Source organism: Diadema antillarum, unplaced genomic scaffold (genome assembly GCF_040938485.1).
Source record: "Diadema antillarum isolate AM-2024a unplaced genomic scaffold, OU_Dant_1.0 seq00000728_RagTag, whole genome shotgun sequence".
In the NCBI taxonomy this organism is placed as follows: domain Eukaryota; kingdom Metazoa; phylum Echinodermata; class Echinoidea; order Diadematoida; family Diadematidae; genus Diadema; species Diadema antillarum.
The window spans coordinates 50270-78067 of NW_027271630.1; the positions used below are offsets into that span (position 1 = coordinate 50270).

Here is a 27798-nt window from a genome sequence, read left to right on the forward strand (position 1 = left end):
CATACGTGGTATTCGCTTGTGGACAGCAGTGTACATCCAGTAAGGACGTGATCTCTTTGGGACGTGGTACGGTCACTGATCTCGTACAGTCGTTTCACAATGAAGGACGTTTTACGTCAGTACAGTCGATCGGTCGGATATGGCTTGGTGTTTTGAAAGACGCACGCCCGCACCGCACGCGTTTCCAGCACTCTGCTGCCCTGTGCTCTCTATGTTGATGCACTCCCCTGAAGGTTACGTGGTCCCGTGTGTGTTGTAGGCGATGTGATGTAACAAAACACTATTTACTGCACTAGCAATGTACACGGCTAGCACTGGCTAGTATTTACACGCAACATAACAGTCGCTGCCGTAGATGTCCGAGTTGGTCTTTCGCAACGTTCGTCTAGTGGAAAAAAAAACTCCTGGTCAAAGATCAACCTTTAGTTCATAATACTTAATATTCTAGCCCCATGGCCATAGCATAGTTATATTGCTGGAAAGGACCACAAGGAGATCTGAGTACCGGTCGTGGAATCGTACACCAACGCCCAACGGCAACACATCGGCAACCAAAAGCTTCATTGCCTGATTAGGAAAGGCAAGTAATTGTGCAGTAACATTACTAACACAGTAACAGCTTTAACAAGTGGACACTCAGTGAATACGTCATTACTACATTAGTGGAATACGTGTAACGTTAGGTAATAGGCTCCTATTACTAACTACGGTAGTAATATGATGTCGATAGAGGCGTAGACAGATAGACAGTCGTCTATTCGTGACTTTGAGTTGACAGTGCAGTGTACTGTAGTGTAGGCTCTGCCTCTGTATCATGTATCCTGAATAGAATATTGACTGTAAAAATTTAATTCTTACTTAACTGGGGAGCTGGGCAAACTGTGTAATTTATTGCATATTGTTGTATTCAGGTCCAAATAACCCCGGGGCGCTCCGTATATGGTTGGACCTACTAACAACGTTACACGTAGTTCTACTCATCGACCGCCTAATTTTTATGCTTGATAAGATTAAGAATATTTAACACTAGCCCGACCAGTAAATTCAAAATAGAATCGGCGCCCAGGAATTATAAGATTACGTAGTGTCCACACGGTACAGCCCTGTCGCGACTTACACTTGTGTACAGCAACAGGGCTGTGTATAACTTAGTTAATTTAACAGTAAACACTGAAATTCACGTAAAAGCTTGACCTACGTGATTGAAAAATCCTGCATTATCAAATGCTGTTGTTCCCTTTTCATATCGTAGTTTCAGTGCAAAAATATCGCCCTCGAACTTGACTGGTCTCTTTTCAGCTCCCCGCGGTGCTGCTCCTTTTTTAGATCGACCACTGTTTTTGCATTGACAATGCACACAAACCGAGTTGTATTGAACACTGTGTTTTACGAAGCTTTCAGAAAATGCATCGACATTACATTACGATTTGCTTAAAGGGGCATAATCCCGGTAGTGTAGAGGGCGCTGTTGATGATACTGCCGATCACCGTTAGCATTGATACGAAGATTACCGAAGTTGAGCTGTCATCAAGAGTAAAGTGCGTAGCTGTTGCTAAGTAACGTTGCCTTCGTTGTCTTCTCTGCGCATCGCGCAGTCTGTAGTAATGCCAGGGTGTGTGCATATGTGCTTGTTATTATGACATCACAAAAGAAATTTGCTAAAGCTGTCATCCCCCTCAGCCGAATCATGAGCCGAACTGTGATCCGACCACTGACTACAGTGAATCGGACTTCTTCGGACTCGGGGAAGTGGGCCAAAGCGTAAGCGCTAAAGAGGAGTCGATAGCGTAGGTCTCTATGGGAAACTTGCGCCCGCGTATGCATTTGACTAAAACACGGGGACTGTGCACCTTTAAAATATTCATTCGAAATTTTGTCCTTGATTAAAACCATTAATGAACAGTTAATTTTTGCGTTTTCCCACACATCCTCATCAACAGTCAGAGCCAATACATTTTTATGTGCTCTGCGCGCAGTGCAGTGCGTACTAAGCATTCTACCATACACAGTGAACGCTATGCGTTGCGTTGGGGCTGATTGCAGTTAGGTCCAAATCTGTCCTGCAGCCTTGCAGGTAGTGCAGCTAGCACAGGTAAATAGTAACCAGCATAAACCCCGGGGCGCTCCTTGTACACAGCAGCAGTTATAGTTACTGTGGGAGCGCCCCGAGTTTAAAGAGTGCTGTAAGTAACTGAACGTAGGAAGACAAACCCTAATTTTTGCGGCTCTTTAAGACTTAAGTTACGTATTTCACCAGCAAAAGGCTTACTTCTATACTCTTTCGGTCCAAATTGATGACTTTAAATGATTCAGCCAAGAGGAATCTGTGAAAACAACAACTGCTCCGTACGACGGAATTGAAACCTATGCACATGCGCTAGCCTGTACATAGCAGCGTATTGTACACTGTAGCCTTTTTACAAGGCACTCTCGGTGCGTGACATCGTGTGGCGCCCGGTTGCTCTCTGGTGGGCGTGTTTCACTCAAACTCTTTCACTCGCCGCTACATAGCGAAAGGGCACTTTTTCCAAGTTTTTTATTATTATGAAGGAACACTGCATGTCTCACTGCGTGGATGAGATCTGCCAATGAAAGTGGCCAAATAGGCCATGCAGCCTGTACGAATGCAGGTTTGTGTTTAGGGTTTCTCCTAACATTTTATGGTTCATAACCTTAAACATGGCCACCAGTTCGATAACTTGGCCACTCCCAGAGAGGCTAATGCACACAGTCCATTTTCTCTGTTCATATTCAACACATAGCTCTCAGCGACAAACCATGTCTTGAATATGAAGAGAGAAAAATGGATAATGGTTAGCCTTTATGGGAAGGACTACGTTATCGACAACGTGGCCATGTTGAAGGTTATGAACCATAAAAGGTTAGAAGAAACCCTTGACACGACCTGCAGCTGTACAGGCTGGCCTAATGATTGGACCACTTTCATTGACAGATCTCATCCACGCAGTGAGACATGCATTGTTCCTTCACAATAACACACATACTTGGAAAAATTGCAATTTGTCATTGTTTGTAAAGTTCTTGTGCTCAGTCATGCATGACATTTGTCAACATAATTAGGTACTAATGGAAAGAGGAAGAGTTCCCCTTTCCTTACAACCAATGTTGCACTCTCCATACAATGTAGCTTACAATTATAAAATAGTAGCCCTCCAAAGTTGGATTACCCTCTTTTTTTTTTGGATATGCACTGTAGTTTCGAAGTATTAAAGCTGTTTGCTCTTAAAATAGGACACTTTTAGAGGTGCTTAAATTTGTGTTTCTTTTTTCAGTACAGACACGCCACTGTGTTGACTCAGGGTACTCCCACAGTATAACTGTGTTCAAGGAGAGCCCCGCGGTTAGGGTTTTACTAACTACAGTGACACCCTGTAGTAACAAGGTCTGTGGGGCGCTCCTTGAACCCCCCGGGTTAAGGCTTTACTAACTACAGTGACACCCCGTAGTAACAAGGTCTGTGGGACCGCCGATATTACCTCGTTATAACCGGTTCCTTGTATAATCGTACACACTAAAATCAAAGAAAAATATTTAACGAGATATGAAACTCGTCACGCTGACGAGTTAGGTGATACGCTTGGGGTCATCAGGTGTCGGTCATCTGTGATCGACAAAGAAAAGAATGTGATATAGGCACCTTGAAGTTATATTGAGCGTGCATGCAAAACCGTTTTTCTAACCAATCGGCCACGGGACATCCCCGGAAATGGTAAGGCAAAAAAGAAATGTATGGATATTACAGGGGGAAAAAGTCAATGCCCACTCAACAATCGTGGCCGCGTGAACATGTATTGCATTGCTAGACGGCTTGTAACGACTGATGTCGCTATGCCATTTCTGGCAACTTGGGAAAAATACGCGCCGTAGACATAAAGCCTATAATCGGCTGGTTTTGATACCTTGCCTTTAATCACAATTTTCAGTGTGATGACGTCATCAAAGTACAAAACAATGACATGGTCTTGAAAGACAAATATGACAAAGTCAACCTTCAAAATGTTGCTGCAGTCGAAGCAATGTGGTCTCCAACACACAAAAAAGAGGGATATGGCGTGTGTCTGTGTGTCTGTGTGTGTGTATAGGTGCGTTTATATACGAACGTGATTTACATGGACGAATATGTAATCGTTGATACCTCACGTCTCTGAGACGTCGCCTTTAACCACTCGGCCATACGTCTCGGCGAGAAAATATGAGGAACGTAAACTTATGTATGTGAAAGCTGAATCGGGAATCGTTTTGTCCACATTCCATTCTCATTTTCAGTTTTAAACTGCAAAATTGTCAACCTGATGATGAGATTTCAAAAAATAAAATGCATGATTACTGAAGCTTATTGTCTCAGCTACAACATACTTAAGTTTCAGAGGAAATGAAGCAAAATCATGAGATAAAGGTGCTTAAACGTTGTCAAGTCAATGCATGGTTTTAAAAAAAATCACCTCCCATAGACATAACATCTTGTCCGATTTTGCATCTTTACCTTTAACACAATTTAAGGTATGATGACGTCATCAAATTTCAAAACCATGACTTGGACTTAAAAGGCAAATGTTCAAAGTACAACATATCTGAATTTGGGATAATATTGAGCTTAAACAACAGAGATACGAGCACATAATGTATTTAGGGAGATATTGATACTTGAAACGTTATTTTCAATTCATATGCTTTTGTAATATGCAATAAAAACATAGGGTAACCAGACGTTTTAAAGAGCTATGGCGAAATAAACAAAGACTGCTATATTTAGAAATTTCAACTTTACGCATTCCTTTGTTATAGGTCAAAATTGATGAAATCAATGGATATTGTTACTTAATGTATCGCAAATCTGTCTGTGCAAGTTTGCTTACGCGCACTACGCGCGAAAATTGCGGACGGACGCGAACGCGCGAAACGCTTAAAATTGTCTGAAACTTCGAGATTTCCCATTGGTAAGTTGTTTTGAGCCTTTTAAAAGTTTGACGCGCGCGTACGCGCGCGTAATAATGTCTTAGGTAATTAGCATTAAAATGTATGATAAGCGTGACCTGAACTTAATGTCCGCCGAAAATGATAATGAAGTTTGATCGATCATGTAACGTCCGAAAATCACAAAATGGCGCCTAGATGACGTCATAGATATGTTACTGTCATGAAAACCTTATTGTGGCTAGATTTTGTCATGAGACATGAAAATGTCATGTATTCCATGTCACTTGAGATATTGATGACACAAAATCCAGAAAGAAAGAAGAATAAAAAGAAATAAAGAGAGATTTTGAAAAATATTTAAAAATAAGCCTATAGATGAGCGGTCTTTGCATCTTGTAATTACACAAGTATGAGTCACTATTATTGAGAAAGAATAAAGAGGAATAATTTCCGAATTGATATGAAACAGAAGAGGAAGAAAAAAGGAGGCGTTTATATTTTTTTAAATTTTACTTCCGAAAATCTCCTCGCATAGTGTTGTACACATGTTCTTGAAAAGTACACAGCAGGGTCATATTCTGCGCTTTCTACTTGTTTCTGTCTTTCTCTTGTATTGAACCATTCTGAAAGAATGAAACATTTTGTTTGTGAAATACAGTTTAAAACGATAATGAACAAAATCAAATTGTATAAAATGCACAGTTTGTCTATTAAAACACCGGGGCAAGTAGAGTAACATGGGTTTTTTAATGCTTTTGGTGCCCAGCGGGATTGCGATGATTTCATGAAATATTTCAACTGTAATATTTTACACATATAAGTTTAATATGGGGGATGGTGCTCTTGATGCCCGGCGGGATTGCGATGATTTCATGAGTCATTTCAGCTTTAATATTTAACATGTGTAGGGGATAAAGAGGGGTAATGGCGGGACTTAGCCTAGCATGTTTGTGTCCTCTTCCTTTTTCAGATAGTTCATGTAGAGAGACAGTATGGGGATCGTTATGCATCTACAAAGCACATGTGTATATGCACATTACTGTGTTCAGCACAGACTACAGAATGGGAAAGAGAATCACTTCGCGTGAATCGGTTTTCATTGTTTCATTTGTCGCGTGTTTGAAAGCGGCAGAATAGTCTTAGAATTCCACTACAGGTATACAGAAAGTTAGATAAAAGCCATTCATATAGTATAAATGCCAGCCTGTTGCTGGTGAAATAGGATACTTTTAGAGATGTGCGTGATGACATGATTTTTTTTTTTCTGATCATACAAAGCAAGCACCCTGTTTACTCAGGATGCTCCCTGAGTTTGCAACAGTACAGTGGAGCACCCCAGGGTTACGTCATTCCTTTATAGCCAACGTACAAATCCAATTACATTATTGATCTACCTGCTGTGGTTTTTTTTTTCCCCTTCTTCTTCACTTCTTTTCTAGGAGGCATGAGAAATGATTAATGGGCAGGAGAGTATGAGATGGGTTGTCCGGAGTGAGACCCATGCTGTAGGCATGAGACTTGGAACTGTATGTACAGTTGTAGGTCTACAAAGTAATATTTCATGCCCAGATTAGTGGGATGAATTTTGCTTTTTTTTAATTCCATGGAACCACAATGTGAAGTAGACAAGTGCCTGGACATATAAGAAGCAAAAAATATTGCATATTTTTATTTTTGTGTTAGCTTCATGTTGGGTGAAATGTGCAAAAATTTCCCCATTTACAGTAGTGCTGTGTCTGATGTTATTGAGAGAGAGATCAATGGGACATGTCAGTTCAAATATAAGGGTTTGAGGCTTTGACATATGATCTTGCGATATGACACATGAAAATAGAAAATAGTTCTACCAATACTCAATACCAGGAATTTGTTATTGCATTTCTTGAGCTTTTACATGTACATTTTAACTTGCGTTTTGCATGAATATCTCACTAGAGCATACATGTACAATGTAACTGAACTCATAATCAATACATCACATCTCCTTACATTATATATTTATGAGCTGGTCGTCATTCATGGTATATCATATGTGGCATGTGGATGTGATATATGATAGTCTACAATGTATTTTTGAGTGTGAATAGACCTCCAGAGATACATGTATCTCAAAATTATGAGTGGGGATGGCCTTTGCCCTCTTTCAGTCACAGTCATTTACCAGTGCCATCTTGTAGATAACTGCTGCTCTTTTGAAACTTCTTACATCGTAGATCTACCAATGCGAGAAGGAGCTCTCACTTGACAAAGAATTGGCATACTGTACATACTTTGCCTTGGCACAAGAGGAACATGCCGCCATCAATACGTCAACCTGTGTCTGCGGTACGAATAGCCTTATTGTCGGGATCGAGACAGACACAACTAACAAGTACAGGTAAGATGCAGTATTTGATATATATACGTAACAAATAAAGACAGAATAAACTGACCAGAAAGAATATAATTATTAGTGGAAAAGTGAGCAAAGAAAATGGGATTCCATCGGGATTCGAACCCGAGACCTCCGGATTGCCAGACCGGTGCTCTACCGACTGAGCTATAGAAAGCCCTAGTGCAGTGTTCGTCCCAGAAACCCTTAATTCTCAATGCTCGGGTGGTCAGAAGCTATAGCAGTGTGTTTGTGTGTGACACACACGCACACACTTGAACCTGGCATAAACCTGAAGGATAATTCAACTTGGGGATAAATGCGAGGGATCACCGAAGTGATGCAGCTTTTTATACCCCCGCCAAACGAAGTTTGAAGGGGGTATATAGGAATCAGCGGACGGTCGGTCGGGCAGTCGGTCGGGCGGTCGGTCGGGCGGTCGGGCGGTCGGGCGGTCGGGCGGTCGGTCGGGCGGTCGGTCCGTTGCAAATCTTGCGTCGCGAACTACTTCCTCAGTTTTCAACCGATTCCCATAAAACTTGGCACAGATGTGTGCCTTGGGTTGTAGATGTGCAAGACATATTTTTTGACAGTACCCAAAAGTACGTTGCCATGGTAACGGCATATTATGGGCAAAAATGGGTACAAATCTTGCGTCGCGAACTACTTCCTCAGTTTTCAACCGATTCCCATAAAACTTGGCACAGATGTGTGCCTTGGGTTGTAGATGTGCAAGACGTATTTTTTGACAGTACCCAAAAGTACGTTGCCATGGTAACGGCATATTATGGGCAAAAATGGGTACAAATCTTGCGTTGCGAACTCCTCCCACAGTTTTTGATCAATTTTTATGAAATTAGGTACAGATGTTCATCTGAATATGTTAATGTGCAAGACACATATTTCCGCAGTGGCAAAAAGTGCGTTGCCATGGTAACGGCATGTTATTGGTAAAATATAGGGCAAAATGCTTCATGGCAAAACTGCTTCATCAGTGTTCTTCCAATTCTCATGGAATTCATATTGAATGTTTGTCTTAGGATATAGGTCAGCATGACACATTTCTTGACAGTGACAAAAAGTATGTTGCCATGGTAACAGCTCATATTATGAGCCAAAATGATGGAAAATTTTGTGTTGCAAACTACTTCCTCAGTTTTTGCCCAATTTCCATGAAACTTGGTACAGATGTGTGCCTTTGGTTGTAGATGTGCAAGATGCATTTTTCGACAGTACCCAAAAGTACGTTGCCATGGTAACGGCATATTAATGGCAGACGATCAAGGAAAGATCTTGCGGATTTAACTACTTCCTCAGTTTTTTGACCAAAGCTTATCAAATGTTGTTTTGACCAAAGCTTATGAAATGTTGTTTGGCGGGGGTATAACCAGTCGCTGTAGCGACATTTCTAGTTGAGTTTGTAACAAATAAAGACAGAATAAACTGACCAGAAAGAATATAAATTATTAGTGGAAAAGTGAGCAAAGAAAATGGGATTCCATCGGGATTCGAACCCGAGACCTCCGGATTGCCAGACCGGTGCTCTACCGACTGAGCTATAGAAAGCCCTAGTGCAGTGTTTGTCCCAGAAACCCTTAATTCTCAATGCTCGGGTGGTCAGAAGCTATAGCAGTGTGTTTGTGTGTGACACACACGCACACACTTGAACCTGGCATAAACCCGAAGGATAATTCAACTTGGGGATAAATGCGAGGGATCACCGAAGTGATGCAGCTTTTTGAGTTTGTAACAAATAAAGACAGAATAAACTGACCAGAAAGAATATGAATTATTAGTGGAAAAGTGAGCAAAGAAAATGGGATTCCATCGGGATTCGAACCCGAGACCTCCGGATTGCCAGACCGGTGCTCTACCGACTGAGCTATAGAAAGCCCTAGTGCAGTGTTCGTCCCAGAAACCCTTAATTCTCAATGCTCGGGTGGTCAGAAGCTATAGCAGTGTGTTTGTGTGTGACACACACGCACACACTTGAACCTGGCATAAACCCGAAGGATAATTCAACTTGGGGATAAATGCGAGGGATCACCGAAGTGATGCAGCTTTTTGAGTTTGTAACAAATAAAGACAGAATAAACTGACCAGAAAGAATATAAATTATTAGTGGAAAAGTGAGCAAAGAAAATGGGATTCCATCGGGATTCGAACCCGAGACCTCCGGATTGCCAGACCGGTGCTCTACCAACTGAGCTATAGAAAGCCCTAGTGCAGTGTTCGTCCCAGAAACCCTTAATTCTCAATGCTCGGGTGGTCAGAAGCTATAGCAGTGTGTTTGTGTGTGACACACACGCACACACTTGAACCTGGCATAAACCCGAAGGATAATTCAACTTGGGGATAAATGCGAGGGATCACCGAAGTGATGCAGCTTTTTGAGTTTGTAACAAATAAAGACAGAATAAACTGACCAGAAAGAATATAAATTATTAGTGGAAAAGTGAGCAAAGAAAATGGGATTCCATCGGGATTCGAACCCGAGACCTCCGGATTGCCAGACCGGTGCTCTACCGACTGAGCTATAGAAAGCCCTAGTGCAGTATTAAAAACAAAGTATTACAATAAATATTACCAGGTGCATGTAGAAATAACATACAGTATGCTGGAACACAAATTATTTAACAAGCAACATAGTTTTCTCATACATGTACTTAGAAACATGCTTTTTTTTCTTTCATTTTGTTTAGTTTTGAATTCCACATAATACCCACCTGAGGTGTGCTAAATATTGGTACACATGTGTATGTCTGGTAGCTACACCCATGGAGTTTCAGTTTAAGAGATCAAACACTCAGAAAGTAACATATGCTTAAGTGTTTGGGCACAGTCAGACAAGTTCAGATGTGACTTTACAACCCATTAGAAGATACAGTAATGAGAGAAAAAAAAGTACTAATCACTAGTGCTTGCTGACGTACACAGGCCAGTTTAGTTCTGAAAGGGTCCCTCTCTTGTGTATTGAATGGGCAAGCACACGTAAAAGAGGCACTTTCTTCTCTAACTACTGACTCCTCTTGTGGCACAGGTCGTAAAATGAGATTTGGAGACTTTTACCCCATTTATACTGCTAGTGGGTTTCAGAGCCTCCTTGAGGAGGTTCGAAAGCCCACTCTGAAAAAGCAGCCTCTAGTCTGTTTATACTGCTTGCCAACAGCAGACTTTGGCAGGCCCTAGCAGGCCCAAACTTCTCCTCCCCTCTGATACATGGCGCAGGCTTTTGAGTGAAAGTGTGCAAGTTGAAAGGCTTTCTTCAGGGGGAATTGATCGAGAGGGCTGGGTTGTTTATGTGAAGCAGGCGATGACCTTCAGTAATTACTTCCAAGTCGGCCAAAAAGCAGCTTCTCGAACCCCCTACCCCTAGCGTTTATATTGCAGTGAGCCTCCTTGAGGCTGCTATAGCAGCCTCTGAAACCAGCCCCAGTAGGAGGTTTCAGAACCTGACCTTATCGGATCTCCTTTTCTGAATTCTGTCTGTTTATACTGAGCTGAAAGGCTGCTCGAGGCTGCTATAGGAGGCTTCAGAACCCCCTTTTTGCTTTTTGCTTGGTACAAATGGGGTATTTGTTTGACAGTATCCAAGACTTCGGCAAATGATAATTCTTTGGGTGTTGTTTCATGTACATAGTAGCATGTACAGTATCAGAAGAACATTGGATATTCCGGACATCAAAGACTTGACTTAGTGGTATGATATGTGCATTTCTGTGTAATTACTTTATACAGTAGATTACAGAATAGTATTCTGACATGTTTCAGTTCTCTGGCATATGATTTATTACAATCCAACTTTGGCCCTAAATTACAAAATTATTGCAATATTGCCAGGTGTATATTATGTATCAGTATTTGCTTGCGACTCCTTACTTTCTACTCAGTGTATTGTAGAATTGTACTGCATATGTGACAGCTGAAATTTGCCACCAACTGTGATGACTTGTCAGGGTAATCTAAATATAGGTTTTATACACACGATAGGTGTATAAAAACATGTGAACACTGTCCACTTACAATGTACATGTAAATTTCCCTCTCCCAGAACCAAAGATTGTTTTATATGTTGTAGAATAATTAGTATTCCAAAAAGTTATAACTGCTATTACTGTACTAGCAATGTTTATTTGTTTGTTTGTTTTTGTGATGTTCTGAAGTGATGTTTCCAAAATGAGAATTGTGTATCGGTATATTGAAATCAACTTTTCTTTCAGGACTGCTTATTGTAATGTAAGATGTAAGATGTGATATTGATGGTTTAAAAAGCCAGGTGAGCTTCATTTCTTTTAGAAACCACAATTATTATTTGCTTCATTGACTGATGCATGATGTGTTAATGTGAGTATTTGATAGAACTTTCTATTTCTTATCTATCAGCCAAGTGATACAGTGATTTGAAAGTGAAATTTATCTTTTGTTCATACTATGCAGTTTGTTCAAGACATCTGATACGAAGAGTCTGCCTTCAGTCACCCCACCACTCGAGTCTGCTAGCTAGCCCTGTGCAATGCCGCACTCTCAGCATCTCAATTCTCCATCTCTCTGCCTCTGGCAGCAATGATGGGTCTAAAAGTGACCTTCCGCCAACCAGACGGTCATCCAGAGGTGGCAGTAGTAGCAGCAGTGGTGATGGAGGGGGCAAATCAGGCCAGCTCAGCTGTCCTAAATGTGGAGATCCATGCACTCATGTAGAAACGTTTGTATGTAAGTCTGCCTATACTTGAAATCACCAATCCATTGCAAGAGATGAAACATGCTAACCATTGCAAGTTGATTGGGGGGGGGGGGGGAGGGTTAGAGGTGGTCTGATTTTATGTGAACTGTCACATTTTGTTGATATACAGTGGACTCCTGTTACAACAAAGTGCTTGGAACTGGCAGTTTTCTTTTGTTATATTGAAATTTCATTATCAGACAGATAAACAATTATGATGCATAAAGTGGATAATGTTGCAGCCTGAATTTTTACTTCGTTGCATCTGGAATTTTGCTATAACTATTTTCGTTATAACGGGAGTGCACTGTATCTCATATCCTCTGAGAATAATCTTGTTATAGATGTCACTGCCATCATCAATTTCAGTTATTGCTATAATGCACAGTACTTAAGATGAAATAAGGAAGCATGTAACACAAAGTACAAAGATATGTGGTGTCACAGTAGGAGAATGATTCAAAGAAAACATTCCATATACACTGTATATTATATATTCTCTAGTATAATGAAAACACCCATGACCTACCTCCTTCAGAACTAAGGCAGGGGCAAGAATATTATGTTGGTAATAAATCAGAGGAGTACTTTTCATTAGAAATTAAATTTTGTGGAATTCTATTCATAATGTCTTTGTATTGCTCTTCTGCTGTGACATAATGCGACTATTGTAATCAATGAGTATGGCAACTGTCTTTTTTTTAGTGTTCAAACATGTATACTCAAATCTATTCCTGAAAAAAAAAATGATTGTTAATTATTTGATACCATTGCACATCTAAAAAGTATGAGGAAAATCATGAATCATTTGGAATATCAACCATGTTATAAGTAAATATTACATGATGAACTGATATTTTATATTTCGAAGCTCTTGAATTCCTGTTTTCTGAACGACTAATTGTTAAGTTTGTTAATGTTGTGGAGGTGAGAGCTGACAACTTTTAACACAAATGATTGTTGGTGTGTCTCCTTTGTCCCTCATTTTCGCTATCATTTTGCACACCCTCCAACTGTTTTTCACCTGAGGAACATAAGCAAAAAAGGAGAACTTTATTCATATCGTGTATTTATACATTTCTGAAGTATCTTGAAGGTCGAGGTATTGTATTTATTCATCCATAATTTTCTGTAGTAGTACTTTCATTTAGCCTATCTGTTGAATTTAGGACTTGCCAGGTATGTCTACTATATTCTCACTTGTCTTCACAATCACTATTATCTCCCCTTGTGCCACAGCTTCAACACGGTTTGTTAAGTGTGAGAAGTGCCATCATTTCTTTGTGGTGCTATCTGAGACAGACAGCAAGAAATCTATGAAAGAAACAGCTGCTCCCAAGACAGACAGGCCCCCGCCACCTCCACCTAAAAAGGTATGATCCTGATTGTTTTATTGCTATAGGTGGAAACACTCATTACACATGATTGTTGTGCCCATCTAAACTCCGTAGGTATGAGATCATGGGTCACAGGGGTGGTATGATTTGGGGATGTCTGTATGATCATGCGTATGCACTAATTTTATTCTTGCAGTTCAAATACTTATAAAAAAAGAAATAGAACATTATTTTTAAAGATATCTAGCATGTTTGCCTGTATTTTTCCTTACTTTTTTTTTTTTAATTGGAAGTTGAATTGTAGTGAAAATGTACATCTTCACATGATACGCCAATGACGACTAGCAGTAAATGCTATTACCACTGTATGAAAATGAAGTATCGGTAATACTTGTCAGAAACTTGTATAAAAAAAATAACCCAAACAAATCAGATTTCAATAATTGATATCAGATCAGACATAAAGAATGGGGAAGGTTTCTCACAAAATGAGAAGTTTTTTCATCAAATTTTGAACTCTTACATGTATTCATTTAATAGTAATATTGGTGGCTTTAAATGAGGTGATGATGTTATTACAAATCAATTCACAAATATCCCATTAGTTTGTTTAAGAAAGGAATATCATAAGATTTATGTTTTTGGTTAACAATTAAGCGACTGACTGGACATCCTTTCTCCATTAAAAGTTATTATTCTTGGTGAAATGCAACCAAAGAATAAGGGCATTATTTGCAATATATCTTTTTCTTCATGACTTCATGTGACTTAAAGGGGAAGGCTAGTAACTGATCAGTGGGAATCAGTGGAAATGCTAGGAGATGATTGTTCCAATCCTTATGGGATTCATTCAAGAGTTCATTGTACACTGTATATCTATTGTTGTGTGAAAATGATTTGCTTCAGAACGGTCTCATATTCAAGTAATGTACAGATTAATGCTCCGTCACTGACCAGGGACGCTAACCTGGAAGCATTAAACTGCACATTACTTGAATATGAGACCATTCTGAAGCAAATCATTTTCACACAACAATAGATATACAATGAACTCTTGAATGAATCCCATAAGGATTGGAACAATCATCTCCCAGCATTTCCACTGATTCCCACTGATCAGTTACTAGCCTTCCCCTTTAACATGAACATTTATGTGTGGGTCAATGGGAGACTTTAAGGCCATGGTATTATCATGTCTTCTTATTGGAATACGTAGTTGCTACTAATATCAATATTTGATAGAAACATGAAATTCCGTAACTTTTCTTCTCTTACCTCTCTGATATTACTATGTCAGTGTGAACATAATGTAGAATTTCTGTTCAAAATATGCATGATATATATGTGTAGATGGGACAAATTCAATGCCAGAAACAGCTTCAATATTCGTCCTTCTTGATGTCAAAAGTGTGTGCTTTTCTTGGTGTCACTAGTATTTGATATAATATCTGTGTTATGCATTCATGCAGATTTATGAATACCTTGACAAGTATGTTGTCGGGCAGGCCCAGGCCAAAAAGGTGCTCTCAGTTGCTGTGTACAACCACTACAAGCGTATCTACAACAACATCCCATCCCTTTCCCAAAAGGGTGCATCAGAAACAGAGGGCAAGAGTCAGAGTGGAAATTTCACTCCAAGAGGTTAGTTTCATACATTACCAGACTATGATAGCTCAGAAATTTGAAATATTGTGTGATCTTGTGCGAAAGCCAAATGTGCATAATATTTCCTCTTTAGATAATCATGAGATCCCAGCCGCACATATTGTGTAATGCCTTTGTCACACCTTTGTGTATTGACTTGTGTATTGCTGCATATAGCCCAAAGCCAGAATAGTGTCTGAGGAAATAGCAGTACAATTTTAAGAAATGATTCTTGCAACATCATCTATATGTGTGCAACAAAATACAGGGGTGATAGGGCATATCATACTAAAGAAGATACAGAATGCAGCGTAATTGACCTATAAACCCACTTTATGATTGATAACATGATTTTAGATAATGACGTCATACTGACATCACAGTTGACAGATCATAATGAAACAGATCTGTCATCCCTGGGACATCATACTTACATGATATGAGTTTGAAGTTGATTGTCCGAGGACTTTTGAGTTGACTTCTACACAAGATTTGTGGAGAATATATATTTAAAATATATTTATAAATATTTTGAATATCAGCCATTTCAACACTGATTTTCATCAAATAAACCTTTAATTCCTCGTAGAATTGTATGTTCCGTAATATTTCATGTACCCCCTGTAAGTGGTTTCTAATTACACTTGTATATCACAAAAAATTAAAATCTGAATCCCAATTTCAACCAAACTATACCATCCCTTTAGAGTTACATCTACACAGTGTAGCTTAGTTAACTTCAAGTAATACCAACTTCGATGATAAGCTCTTGCCCCCTTAATCGCGAGTGAGAGTCCCACTCAATGATTAAACCACAGAAGCAGAAGTTTGGTAATGACCCCAGTATGAGGGGCACTGTATTTACATTTGGCAGGTTGACCTGGAAGGTAAGGGGAATGGCGGTTCACGGAGAGGTCACACTAACTTTCGAGTTCGTTAATTATCGTGTCCACACAATCCGTAACTGCGAGTGGGGACCCCCTGTAACTCATGGATGGAGCGTAAACCCTGAGAAATCTTGTGGTTCTTTTCATTGAGTAATCTGTTAAGTTAGCAAACTTTCAAGTGCGTCTACACGGTACTTAACTACAAGCATATCATTAAAGTTAGCTGAACTTGAAATTAAGGAACACCATGTGAATGTAACTGCCATTGAAAAGTCATTGCATGGAACATGCAAGTTATGCCCAGTATACATGTACATGTATGGGAAGCTGTTGGCCCCTATTATGGGTTTTGTCATATCAGTACTTGACCAGTGATTGACAGATGATGTCACTGACAGAACCTAGGTTTTTAAGGTGTTTTTTTTTTTTTGTTGGTTTTTTTTTATGGGCATATCCAGGTGATCTGAAGAAAAGTAGTAAAAGTTTGTTTGTTTGTTTGTTTGTTTTTTAAATAGAATATACAATGTATGACACATATTAACCCTAACTTACGGGGGGGGGGGGGGGGGGGGGGGCAAAATGCCCCCCCTCGACGAATTCCGCGACCCATTCCGGCGCGCAAAATTTTTTGACCGCACCGCTTGCTGACTTTGTACTTTCAAGTCTTGCGCAACTTTTGAGACCAAATTTGTCGCGCCCGGGCATACCGTTCCCAAGCCACGCCCCTTCAAAAAAATTTTCGTCAACCCCAAAATTGCTCAAAAACATGATTTTTTTTTGTTCAAAGTCAATACAAATTTGTGTTTTTTCAATTAATTCATATAAAGATTCATATTTTTAATTCTAATCGCTGAAATCAATTCATTTTAGTATAATAATGCTTCAAAAAATGTGTATGACAAATTCTGCTGAAAAAAACAACAAAAACAAAAGTTCGAAAAAACAAAGAAATGCATAAAAAATTGATAAAGCAATAAAAAACATAAGAAATGAATGTTGATACTGAATTTTTTTTTGCGCACAAATATTCGGAATGTCACTAGGAATATTCACTCCAAAAATCAGCATTCCATAAGCTTTTATAAGCCAGTTACAGACGAAAATGAGGTTTTTGGTATATATTTGCACAATTAATTAATTTGAAATGGAAAATGTAAATTTTTTGAAAATTTAACTTAACAGACTTGTAGATTACATCCGGTTTTATGTTCATGCAAAATTTTGCGACGATCACGCGATCAACGGCCGAGATCTGAAGGGGGGGGGGGGCCATAATGCCCCCCCCCCCCCCCCCAGGAATTCAAGCTCGCTAAATAGCCCAGGTAAGTTAGGGTTAAGTTATTCTTTTGGCCTCAGGTCTTAACCGAGGTATTATGAATCCACACAAGTCAACATGCATTTGCACTGCAAAGTCACTTTAATTTGTTTACAAAGGCACAATTGGGAATGCAGTAAGCTCTGAACAAATATTTAGAATTTTCTCACTTGATGCAAAAGCAGACTGTCTCACTGACAGAGAATTAGTAAGGTCGCATGACTGTTTGATCTGCAATGACATCTGGAGCTACAGATTTCCTTGTCATTGGTATTTGAAATGTAGAACTGTTGCAGCTGGCAGGGATAGGCAATCAGGGCAGTGCACTGGGGGCATCGTCTAATCAACAACAGGCCCAGGGATCCAGTGAGGGTGAACATCAGCACCGTGGCAGCGAGCTCTTGGATGCCAGGGTCTTTGACCTGAAGTTGGACAAAAGCAACATTCTCATGTTAGGACCCACAGGCTCAGGTAGAGTTTCTCTAATTTGTTGTAAGCAGTAACAGAAATGTTGAGTTTGTCATTTTTAGTGCCTGCCCATTTGTCTGTGTTTAAACTCTGTGTTTGTGTATGGAAAGCTATGCTGATCATAGTTCTTATACCATGACTCAACACTAACAGTGACCCGGTGGCCCGGAGCCACCAAAAATGCACGTCGGACCACCAAAATTTCAGAAATGAAGATTTTGGTGGCCCGATCAGGCCACCAAAACAAGTCGGATGTTTCCCTTTACTTTTGAAAATGAACAGAGGTAACAATCAGCTCCGTAAGATGCTAATAAATGTCAGATGTTTGCTTTTAATTTTGGAAATTAATAACAGTAATATTCGACTCCGTATGATACTAAAATAAATGTCGGATGTTTGCTTATACTTTTGGAAATGAATAACAGTAAGATTCAGCTCCGTACAGTGCTAGAATTAATGTCAGATATTTGATTTTGCGTTCGGTAATGAATAACGATAACATTTGGCTCTGGAAGATGCTGAAATAAATGTCGAATGTTTGCTTTGACGTTCAGAAATGAATAATAATGATATTCAACTCCGTACGATGATGAAATAAATGCCGGATGCTTGCTTTTATGTTCGAAAGTAAATAACAATAACATTCAGCTTCGGAAGATGCCAAAGTAATTGTTGAATGATCCCTTTGACGTTCGGAAATAAATAACAATAATATTCTGCTCCATATGATGCTAAAATAACTGTCGGATGTTTGCTTTTAAATTTCAAAATGAACAACAGTAACATGTAGCTGCGTTCGATGGTAAAATTAATGTTTGATGTTTGCTTTTATGTTCGAAAGTAAATAGCAATAACATTCAGCTCCAGAAGATGCTAAAATAAATGTCGAATGATCCCTTTGACGTTCGGAAATGAATAAAAATAATATTCAACTCCGTACGATGATGAAATAAATGCCTGATGTTTGCTTTTATGTTCGAAAGTAGATAGCAATAATATTCAGCTCCGAAAGATGCTAAAATGAATGTCTGATTTTTGCTTTGACGTTCGGAAATGAATAACAAAAATATTCAACTCCGTACGATAATAAGATAAATGCCGGATGTTCGCTTTTACGTTCGAAAGTAAATAGCAATAACATTCAGCTCCGGAAGATGCTACAATAAATGTCGAATGATCACTTTGACGTTCGGAAATGAATAACAATAATGTTCAACTCCATACAATGATTAAATAAATGTCGGATGTTTGCTTTTACTTTCGAAAGTAAATAGCAAGAACATTCGGCTCCGGAAGATGCTAAAATAAATGTCAGATGATTGCTCTTACGTTCGGAAGTGAATAGCAGTAATATTCTGCTCCATACGATGCTAGAATAACTGTCAGATGTTTGCTTTTAAATTTTAAAATGAAGAACAGTAACATTTAGCTGCGTTCGATGGTAAAATTAATGTTTGATGTTTGCTTTGACGTTCGGAAATGAATAACATTAGTATTCAACTCCGTACGATGATAGAATAAATGCCGGATGTTTGCTTTTACGTTCGAAAGTAAATAGCAATAACATTCAGCACCTGAAGATGCTAAAATAAATGTCGAATGATCCCTTTGACGTTTGGGAATGTATGAAAATAATATTCAACTCCGTACGATGATGAAATAAATGTGGGGTGCTTGCTTTTACTTTCGAAAGTAAATAGCAATAACATTCGGCTCCGGAAGATGCTAAAATAAATGTCGGATATTTGCTTTGATGTTCGGAAATGAATAACAATAATATTCAACTCTGTACATGATAAATTAAATGCCAGATGTTCGCTTTTAGGTTCGAAAGTAAATAGCAATAACATTCTCTCTGGAAGATGCTAAAATAAATGTCGAATGATCCTTTTGACGTTTGGAAATGAATAAGAATAATATTCAACTCCGTACGATGATAAAATAAATGTCTGATGTTTGCTTTTATATACTTTTGAAAGTAAATAGCAATCATATTCGGCTCCAGAAGATGCCAAAATAAATGTCAGATGATTGCTTTTACGTTTGGAAGTGAATAGCAGTAACATTCTGCTCCATATGATGCTAAAATAAATGTCGGATATTTGCTATTACATTTCGAAATGAATAACAGTAACATTCAGCTGCGTTTGATGGTAAACTAAATGTCTGATGTCTGCCTTGACGTTCAAAAATGAAAAACAGTAACATTCGGCTCCGTACGATGCTAAAATAATTTCCAGATGATTCATTTCACTTTTGGAAGTGGACAGCAGTAACATTCGTCTCCGTACGATAATAAAATAATGTCGGATGTTTGCTTTTAAATTTGGAAATGAATAATGGTAATATTCTGCTCCGTACGATGCTAAAATAAATAACAGATTGTTGCTTTTACATTTGGAAATGATTAACGGTATCAATCGGCTCAGTTAGATGCTAAAATAAATAGCGGATGTTTGCTTTCACATTTGGAAATGAATAAGGATAACATTCAGCTCCGTAAGAGGCTAAAATGAATGTCGGTTGTTTGCTTTTACATTTGAAAATGATTAATGGTAACATTCGGCTCCGTAAGGTGTTAAAAAATACTAGTAAATGTTGGATGATTGCTTTTACAATCAGAAATGAATAACAGTAACTTTCGGCTCTTTACAATGCTAAAACAAATGTTGGATGTTTACAAATGTCTGCAAATGCTCCCACTTTCTCATTTCAAACATAAGTTTTGACCACCTAAATAGGCATCAACTTTTATAATAATCTATAAGCCCGTTTGCTAAATGTTAGAACTCAGAATAACGGTAAGATGATTGAATTTTCTATTAATTTATTTTAGACATGGGTACCTGTATCACTTCAGTAATACTTAATATTTATTTTTCTATGTTTAGTAGGACCGATTTAGTTTTTCTTATGTTTTTCTCGATTTTTTGCGGGCCACCAGATTTTATTTTCGGGCCACCAGAAAATAAATATCAATGATTTTGGTGGCCCGATTGGGCCCGATTGGGCCACCAAAGATAAAAGATAGTGTGGAGCCCTGCTTATACACCAAATCATATTCCAGGTGAATGATATGGTTTTGATGTATATCATAATTTGATATTTCATAGAATGACTGGCTTCTAAAGCCGAAAAAGTGAATACAAATCACATTGAAATGTTTGATAATAATGTAAGTAAAAAGCATTTTGATATACATGTAATAAGGAAGTTAACATGCAGCATATTTGAAGCACAAACTGCAAATGCTGAGGTTTTGTGAATGTTTTTTATTTTTCACACAGGAAAGACTCTCCTTGCCCAGACAATAGCAACTTGTCTTGACGTACCGTTTGCAATCTGTGACTGCACTACCTTAACCCAGGCTGGTTATGTCGGAGAAGACATTGAATCTGTCATAGCCAAGTTGCTGGCTGATGCCAACTTCAATGTAGAAAAGGCTCAGCAAGGTGAATTTTGTTTTGTTTTTCTCTACACACTTTCTGTTTTTTGAGTGCCAGTTGATGTTTTGCATTGTTTTCAGGCTAATCGGGTATGCAGCTCTTTTAGGTAAGAAATATTTTGCTTGACACTCCCAGATTAGGCCATAACTGCAGTATGTACTTCTATTTTGTTAAATTACTTATTGTTGTAGAGTTTCCTTGAAGGGAGTCACTTATGAAATCAAGCAAACCTTTGAAAATTCAGAACTATTGATTTTCTATCCCTCCAAGTCCTATTTAGCTGTTGGGTGTGACTTGCGAAAGTTCTTGTGACTTCAAGTCATGCAGTGGTGTTGGTTGAGGTTTCACCGAGGATGCCCATATTAGCAACATGGTGATATGGATATATTTGAAACACACACACACAAAAAGAGCTATGTAAAAAATGTGAATACTTTTTGCTCTAGTATCTTAACAGAATTGGATCCACGTCCATCTTCAGAACAAGGCACACATATTATTCAAACATTTTCTGCCCACTTGTGCACTGCCATTGTGTTATACCAGGTATCATCTTCCTGGATGAAGTGGACAAGATTGGTTGCGTGCCAGGCATACACCAGCTGCGTGATGTAGGTGGGGAAGGGGTCCAGCAGGGACTCCTCAAGCTTCTGGAAGGCACTGTGGTCAATGTGCCTGAGAGGAGCTCCAGAAAGCTACGGGGCGAAAGTGTTCCAGTGGACACCACCAACATCCTCTTTGTTGCCTCGGGTGCCTTCAATGGCCTTGACAAATTGATCAGCAGGAGAAAACAGCAGAAGGTGGGAATAGCCTAGTGTTGAAATTGAAAATGGCTTTTCTATGGATATCTGCTTATTTTCAAATGTACATTATATAGCAAAGGTCTGCTTCTAGAAAAGTTGAGTCTCAATAACTCAAGCTGCCTCACAGAAGCTTAGTGTTATCAAAATTTGTTCCGGTGATGCTAGACACCATTTCAATGTTCAAATAACATGTAGACCTATTTTGGGAGTTAGGAAGGAAAACACCCTTGTCATGACACTCTGTTGCAGAATGTTCAGATGATTTTGATCTAGTCTGTGATATATTTTGATGTAAGTTCTATAATCTTTTTTGAAGCTTATGGAAAACACTTCTTTGAGCATGTAGAATTGAGTGATATCTAGAGCGATAATCTGAAAACTCTTATTCCAAACACAGTATCTGGGCTTTGGTGCTCCGGCCAATGTGAGTCCAGGCCGGAGGGCAGCAACTATTGCAGACCAGATTAATCAGTCTGATGGGTCCTCGGCCAAGGAGGATAATGAAGAGAAGGATGCCCTCTTGCGCATGGTAGAGGCGAGGGATATGATTGAATTTGGCATGATTCCCGAATTTGTTGGCCGCTTCCCGATCTTTGTCAGCCTTGGCTCCCTTGATGAAGAGATGCTGCAGCGCATCCTGACTGAACCTCGCAATGCAATCATCCCCCAGTTTGAGGCCCTCTTCAAGATGGATAATGTGAGTCATGCTCTTAGGCACATGTTACTCCAAGGGTTATAAAAAGGAATAATGAAATGATTGCCCTCACATACCAAAGAAGACATTGCAACTATGTATTCATGGAAGTGCTAAAGATTGGTTGTTATGAAGATGCAGTAACGATCGTGCTGTATGAAATCTATGTCATAATAGGGGATTCAACTGATGAAATTGCATGTTTAATGATTTGTGGGTACTTACCTATCCCTCAATGATTTAAATTCATGACATATTTTTACATGCACCATATTTTTAACTAGAACTAAGTAAGCAGAGTGTATATTCTTGAAATTAACAACATTCGAAAGTTTCTGCAACATTGTACACACATGCAGTTAATGCACGCAATGTTGTAAATATCATTATTTTCATGCAATTAAATTTTTGTTGCGCGTGTGAAGTTGCTTACTCATTAGTAAGTTTTCTATCAATTCACAAATGAGACTGAATTCAATTTGACATTTCTATGCATGGAAATCAATGTACTGCAGTGAACTCTTGTGAAACTAAACCCTTGGGACTGGGCGTTTTCTTACGTTATGCCGAAATGTTGTTTTACTTGAACAGTGAAGTTTATACAACACCTACAAAGAATGTAGACTCTCAGATTGGTCAATTGCCCATCACGTGACGTTCAGTTAAAAGTACCATCACACTCTGTGGCTTCCAGCCGTGCAATTTTGTTTGAGCAAAAATGGATAGCGCATGGCTAACGTCACCAATTTCCCTTGACTCCTATGTTAAACTCAGGACTGCTTGAAGTTTTTGTTCCATTGCACGGCTCTGATGTCACGATAAACAAATGCTTGTCACTCGCACTTGACAATTACAAATGCGCTTACAAGCGCATTCTTTTCTCACTCATTTTGTCACTCTGTGAAAGATAGGCACACTCTTCAACTCGGCTTTGTCTTGTTAAATAGAGCACGGCAATCTTTCACCTCGTTTGAAATCTTGTACCATTGCACTAATTGTATACTATGCAGATGTACATGTATAGATGATAATTTTGGGATTTGAATATTTCGTTGTTATGAGACTTTTATTTATGCCTCCGCCACGAAGTGGTGCCGGAGGCATTATGTTTTCGGGTTGTCCGTCCGTCCGTACGTCCGTCCGCATTCGTGTACGCGATAACTTGAGTGATATTGACTGGAATTTTACGAAACTTGGTCCAAGTATGAAGTATGATGGGGCAATTACTATACTTGATTAGATTTTGGGTGAAATCGGCCAAAGGCCAAAGGTCAAGGTCAAATCATGAAATTGTATCTGTTATGAAGCAAATTTCACCAAACTCTGTCCAAGGATGATGTATGGTGGGACAATTACTTGATTAATTTTTGAGTGAAATCGGACAGAGGTCAAAGGTCAAAGATCAAGGTCAAATCCTAAAATTTATCTGTTTATGTGATAACTCAAGACTGGATGAAGCAGCATTCACCAAACTTGGTCCAAGGATGATGTATGATGGGGCAATTAGTTGAGTAGATTTTAGTAACATTGGCAAGAGGTCAAAGGTCAAAAGATCAAGGTCAAATGCTACAAATGTTGCTATTTCCCCCATATCCATGCAATGCCCGAAGGTATTTTCTTGAAACTTAGTGTAGACATGTTTATACACCAATACATCCCCATACTTCTCAGTTGTGCTTGGTTGTTTTTTCTTTCATGAAAAATTATGCTCGTCAAATTTATATTTATGTAGAGTTAAGAAACTTGTGGACTAAAAACTAGCAATTTTGAATGTCTAATCTTGAAGAACCGTCCCTTTTCACTCTAAACCCAGTGCCAACTAACAATCACCGCTGATGCTCTGAAAGCTGTAGCAAAGCTGGCCCTTGAGAGGAAGACAGGAGCTAGAGGACTCCGCTCTATTATGGTGAGTTGGCGGAGGAGCATTACTTCAAGGTGTACTGCTATTACATTTAGAAGGTCAATCCATCACTGACCAGTAGTCCAATGCATGAAAATGATCACACAGGCAGTAGACATTGTGATACCATAAGTGCATTGAAATTGGCCATTTTTTAAGTGTGGAAAGAAGCAGATAACATGTTTTACAATGTTCTTATGGACATTGTTATGCAGCCATGCAGCCATGGCTAGAATCACTATGATTTGCCTCGCCGTGCCATGCAGGGTATTCCTCCCTTTTCGATCACCTAAGCCGAATGGCCGAGGTTAGCTGTTGTGATTATGTACTGCCCGTTATGCGTAGTACATAAAATTGTTCACATTTTCATCATCTTGGAAACTAATGCTAGGAGGATGCTTCCCAAAGGGCCTACAACAAGTCACAAATCTGAAGATTTTTGGAGTACTTTGCCTCATGTGAAGTTCCCTGAAGGTGATGTGTGCTGCTTGGTTGAGCTTGGGTATCTTATTTATTTCCCTCCTGTCCCTAAGTAAAACATAGTCATGACACTGAAGTGCTTTTATTGGGCCCACCAGTTTACTTTTCATATGATGATGATGCTGTTATGCCTCCGTCTTCCTATTAAAAGAAAAGGCCCATTTCTCTCAAACGATGTTTACGCAGGAAAATATCTTGTTGGAGTCCATGTTTGAAATACCGGGATCTGACATTGAGGAGGTCATTGTAGACGCACCTGCTGTCCTGGGAAAGAAGCAGCCTGACTTCATTCACAGATCAACACAACCAGTGGACCCAGAACCAGTTGCTGAAGCCATCCAGGTTTAAGGAGGGACACATGTCATGACCAACATCACTCTTTGTGATTACATTTTTGTAGTGTTAATTTCATGTTATTTTTTAATACCATTTCAGAAAACCCATAAGTCCCCCACTGAGAGACATCTGTTGCATAGTGATCTGATTACTTTTTTTTTTTAAAAGAATAAATGGTGAAGACCTGTACACGTAGTGTGTGCACTCACTACCTGTTTATCTGAAGCAACTTTATGAAATGGGAAGAGCTGTTCCCACTAAGTGTGTCACCAAAAATGCTGTAGGTTTTGATTGGATATCAATGCTATAAGAATACAGAAGTCATTTAGCTGTCCACGCTTAGTGGATAAGGTGAAAGTTGTCCCCCCCCCCCCTTTTTTTTTTTTTTTTTACTCCTGTTCCATAGAGAATTCAAAGGAAGAATCAAAATAATGTGAACTGCTTAGCATCCATTTATATTGCTAACTTGATTCGGTTATCTGTACTTTCCCTCTGTTATTATTTTTGCTCGTCACTCTCCAGTGTGTTTGTAGTTGAGTATTCCATGTCATTTACAGGGTCACCTGTCATTTCTGGCTGTGTACTCTGCCCTCAGTTTACTAGATGTACATAGGAAAAGTATTTCAGAGAAGAATGAATATTTTTTTCCATGAAAGAGCCATTTTGTGTACATAGATCATATGTTGTGATTAGCATAATTAAAGTCAATACACTAATCGCATTATAAGTTCCAAAGAGCTTGCATATGAGTTTTAGATAAAGACAGTGGTCCTGTGTTGTGGATAGTGTAGGTCTCACCATAGAAAGGAAAGGTGTATATATCATATTTGGTTTAGCAAATTGAAGGAAACTGTATCACCAGTGAAGAACAGATTACCGAGAGCTATACATGTATCTCCTGTACAGTCAACCTTGTGTACCTCATACCAGTCATGACTGAAGAAAATGTTTAACTTAACCCTAACTTACCTGGGGGGGGGGGGGGGGGGGGGGGGGGCTATAATGGCCCCCCTTCGACGAATTCCGCGACCATTCCGCCGCGCAAATATTTTTGACCGCGCCGCTCGCTGACTTTTTACTTTCAAGTCTTGCGCAACTTTTGAGACCCAATTTGTTGCACCCGGGCATACCGTTCCAAAGCCACGCCCCTTCAAAAATTGCTAAAAAACATGATTTTGTATACAAAGTCAATACAAATTGTGTTTTTTCAATTAATTCATATAAAGATTCATATTTTTAATTCTAATGGCTGAAATCAATTTATTTTAGTATAATTATGCTTCTAAAAATGTGTATGACAAATTCTGCTAAAAAAACAAAAACAAAAGTTCAAAAAAAACAGAGATACATTAAAAAATGATTAAACAATAAAAAACATAAGAAATTAATTTTAATACTGAATTTTTTTTATGCACAAATGTTCGGAATGTCACTAGGAACATTTACAACAAAAATAAGCATTCCATAAGCTTTTATAAACCAATTACAGACGAAAATGAGGTTTTTGCATATATTTGCATAATTAATTAATTTAAAATAGAAAATGCAAATTTTTTGAAAATTTAACTTAATAGTCTTGTAGATTACATCCGGCTTTATGTTCATGCAAAATTTTGCGGCGATTGCGCAATCGCGCGGGCCATAATGCCCCCCCCCCCCCCCCCCCAGAATTCAAGCTTGCTAGATAGCCCAGGTAAGTTAGGGTTAAAAATTCATCTTCTGTTTACGTTGAATTTACTCGTCTTGTTTGACATTGGGCTTTGTTTTGAATGTTCAAGTGGTGTGAGTAATGCTGATTGCTTGCATGTTTGTCACAGTCGTAAGTCAATTAGAATGTGAATAAATGGAATGGAAATGGACTGTCTTTAGTGCATGATATATTTCATTTGAAAGACTTGAGTTCCTTGAAGAAAATCAGAAGAAAACATAGGCAAGAGTTGCAGGATGAACTGTGTCTGCATGTGCATATGGTGTGTATGTAGCAAACTAGCTGTATATTTACTCACATGTACATGTTCTATGGAGAAAAGAGAGAACACTCGCTCTTCTAATGCATCACATAGCCCCAGCAGAGCATCATGCTGCCATAAGCACATCACGGGCAAGTAGTGAATACTGCATACATGTGTGTAGCTGTAGGGGTATTTTTCGTACATACAGTGTATTGTGTTGCACTGAAGATCGTTTTGATCTTGGAGTATTTATGATCAAGTGTGAAAAGGCTTGTGATGCCATCTTTGCCACACTGGCATACTTAATTTAAGTATAATATATGAAGTTTAATTTACTTAATTTAAGTATTTGGTTTGTAAGTTTGATGTTGAGCGATGTTTGATTTCTTCAAGTAACGTATGGGAAAAACGATCAAGTAGTGAGGACTGAGGATTTCCCTTCGACATAGGTGAACTTTGAGTAAGTCACTTAGACTTATGCATGTTTTAAGAGGAGGAAATACATA

The 27798-nt window shown here is 38.9% G+C and overlaps 1 protein-coding gene and 5 non-coding genes across 6 annotated transcripts; 1 reads left to right on the plus strand and 5 right to left on the minus strand.

The window, feature by feature from the left end:
* The first annotated feature begins 336 nt into the window (after positions 1-336).
* On the plus strand, positions 337-26316 carry LOC139738190 (ATP-dependent clpX-like chaperone, mitochondrial). The gene is made up of 11 exons (XM_071648849.1): positions 337-580; positions 7153-7316; positions 11748-12020; positions 13270-13403; positions 14837-15008; positions 17499-17684; positions 20969-21133; positions 21674-21927; positions 22328-22627; positions 24438-24530; positions 25191-26316. The coding sequence occupies exons 2-11, from the start codon at positions 7232-7234 to the stop codon at positions 25350-25352; spliced, it is 1824 nt and encodes a 607-aa protein (XP_071504950.1). The 5' UTR covers positions 337-580; positions 7153-7231; the 3' UTR covers positions 25353-26316.
* Trnaa-ggc (transfer RNA alanine (anticodon GGC)) lies at positions 7416-7490 on the minus strand. The gene has a single exon. It is a non-coding gene; the product is annotated as a tRNA-Ala (tRNA).
* Positions 8804-8878, minus strand: Trnaa-ggc (transfer RNA alanine (anticodon GGC)). Its single transcript has one exon. It is a non-coding gene; the product is annotated as a tRNA-Ala (tRNA).
* Trnaa-ggc (transfer RNA alanine (anticodon GGC)) lies at positions 9130-9204 on the minus strand. The gene has a single exon. It is a non-coding gene; the product is annotated as a tRNA-Ala (tRNA).
* Positions 9456-9530, minus strand: Trnaa-ggc (transfer RNA alanine (anticodon GGC)). Its single transcript has one exon. It is a non-coding gene; the product is annotated as a tRNA-Ala (tRNA).
* On the minus strand, positions 9782-9856 carry Trnaa-ggc (transfer RNA alanine (anticodon GGC)). Its single transcript has one exon. It is a non-coding gene; the product is annotated as a tRNA-Ala (tRNA).
* Positions 26317-27798: the final 1482 nt, after the last annotated feature.

Bases quoted from the DNA above. Each gene is read 5' to 3' on its own strand.
- LOC139738190 (XM_071648849.1), top strand. From the start codon at position 7,232: ATGCCGCCATCAATACGTCAACCTGTGTCTGCGGTACGAATAGCCTTA. The intron at 13,404-14,836 runs GTATGATCCTGA...GCATTCATGCAG, and splicing joins CGCCACCTCCACCTAAAAAG to ATTTATGAATACCTTGACAA. The intron at 24,531-25,190 runs GTGAGTTGGCGG...ATGTTTACGCAG, and splicing joins GAGGACTCCGCTCTATTATG to GAAAATATCTTGTTGGAGTC.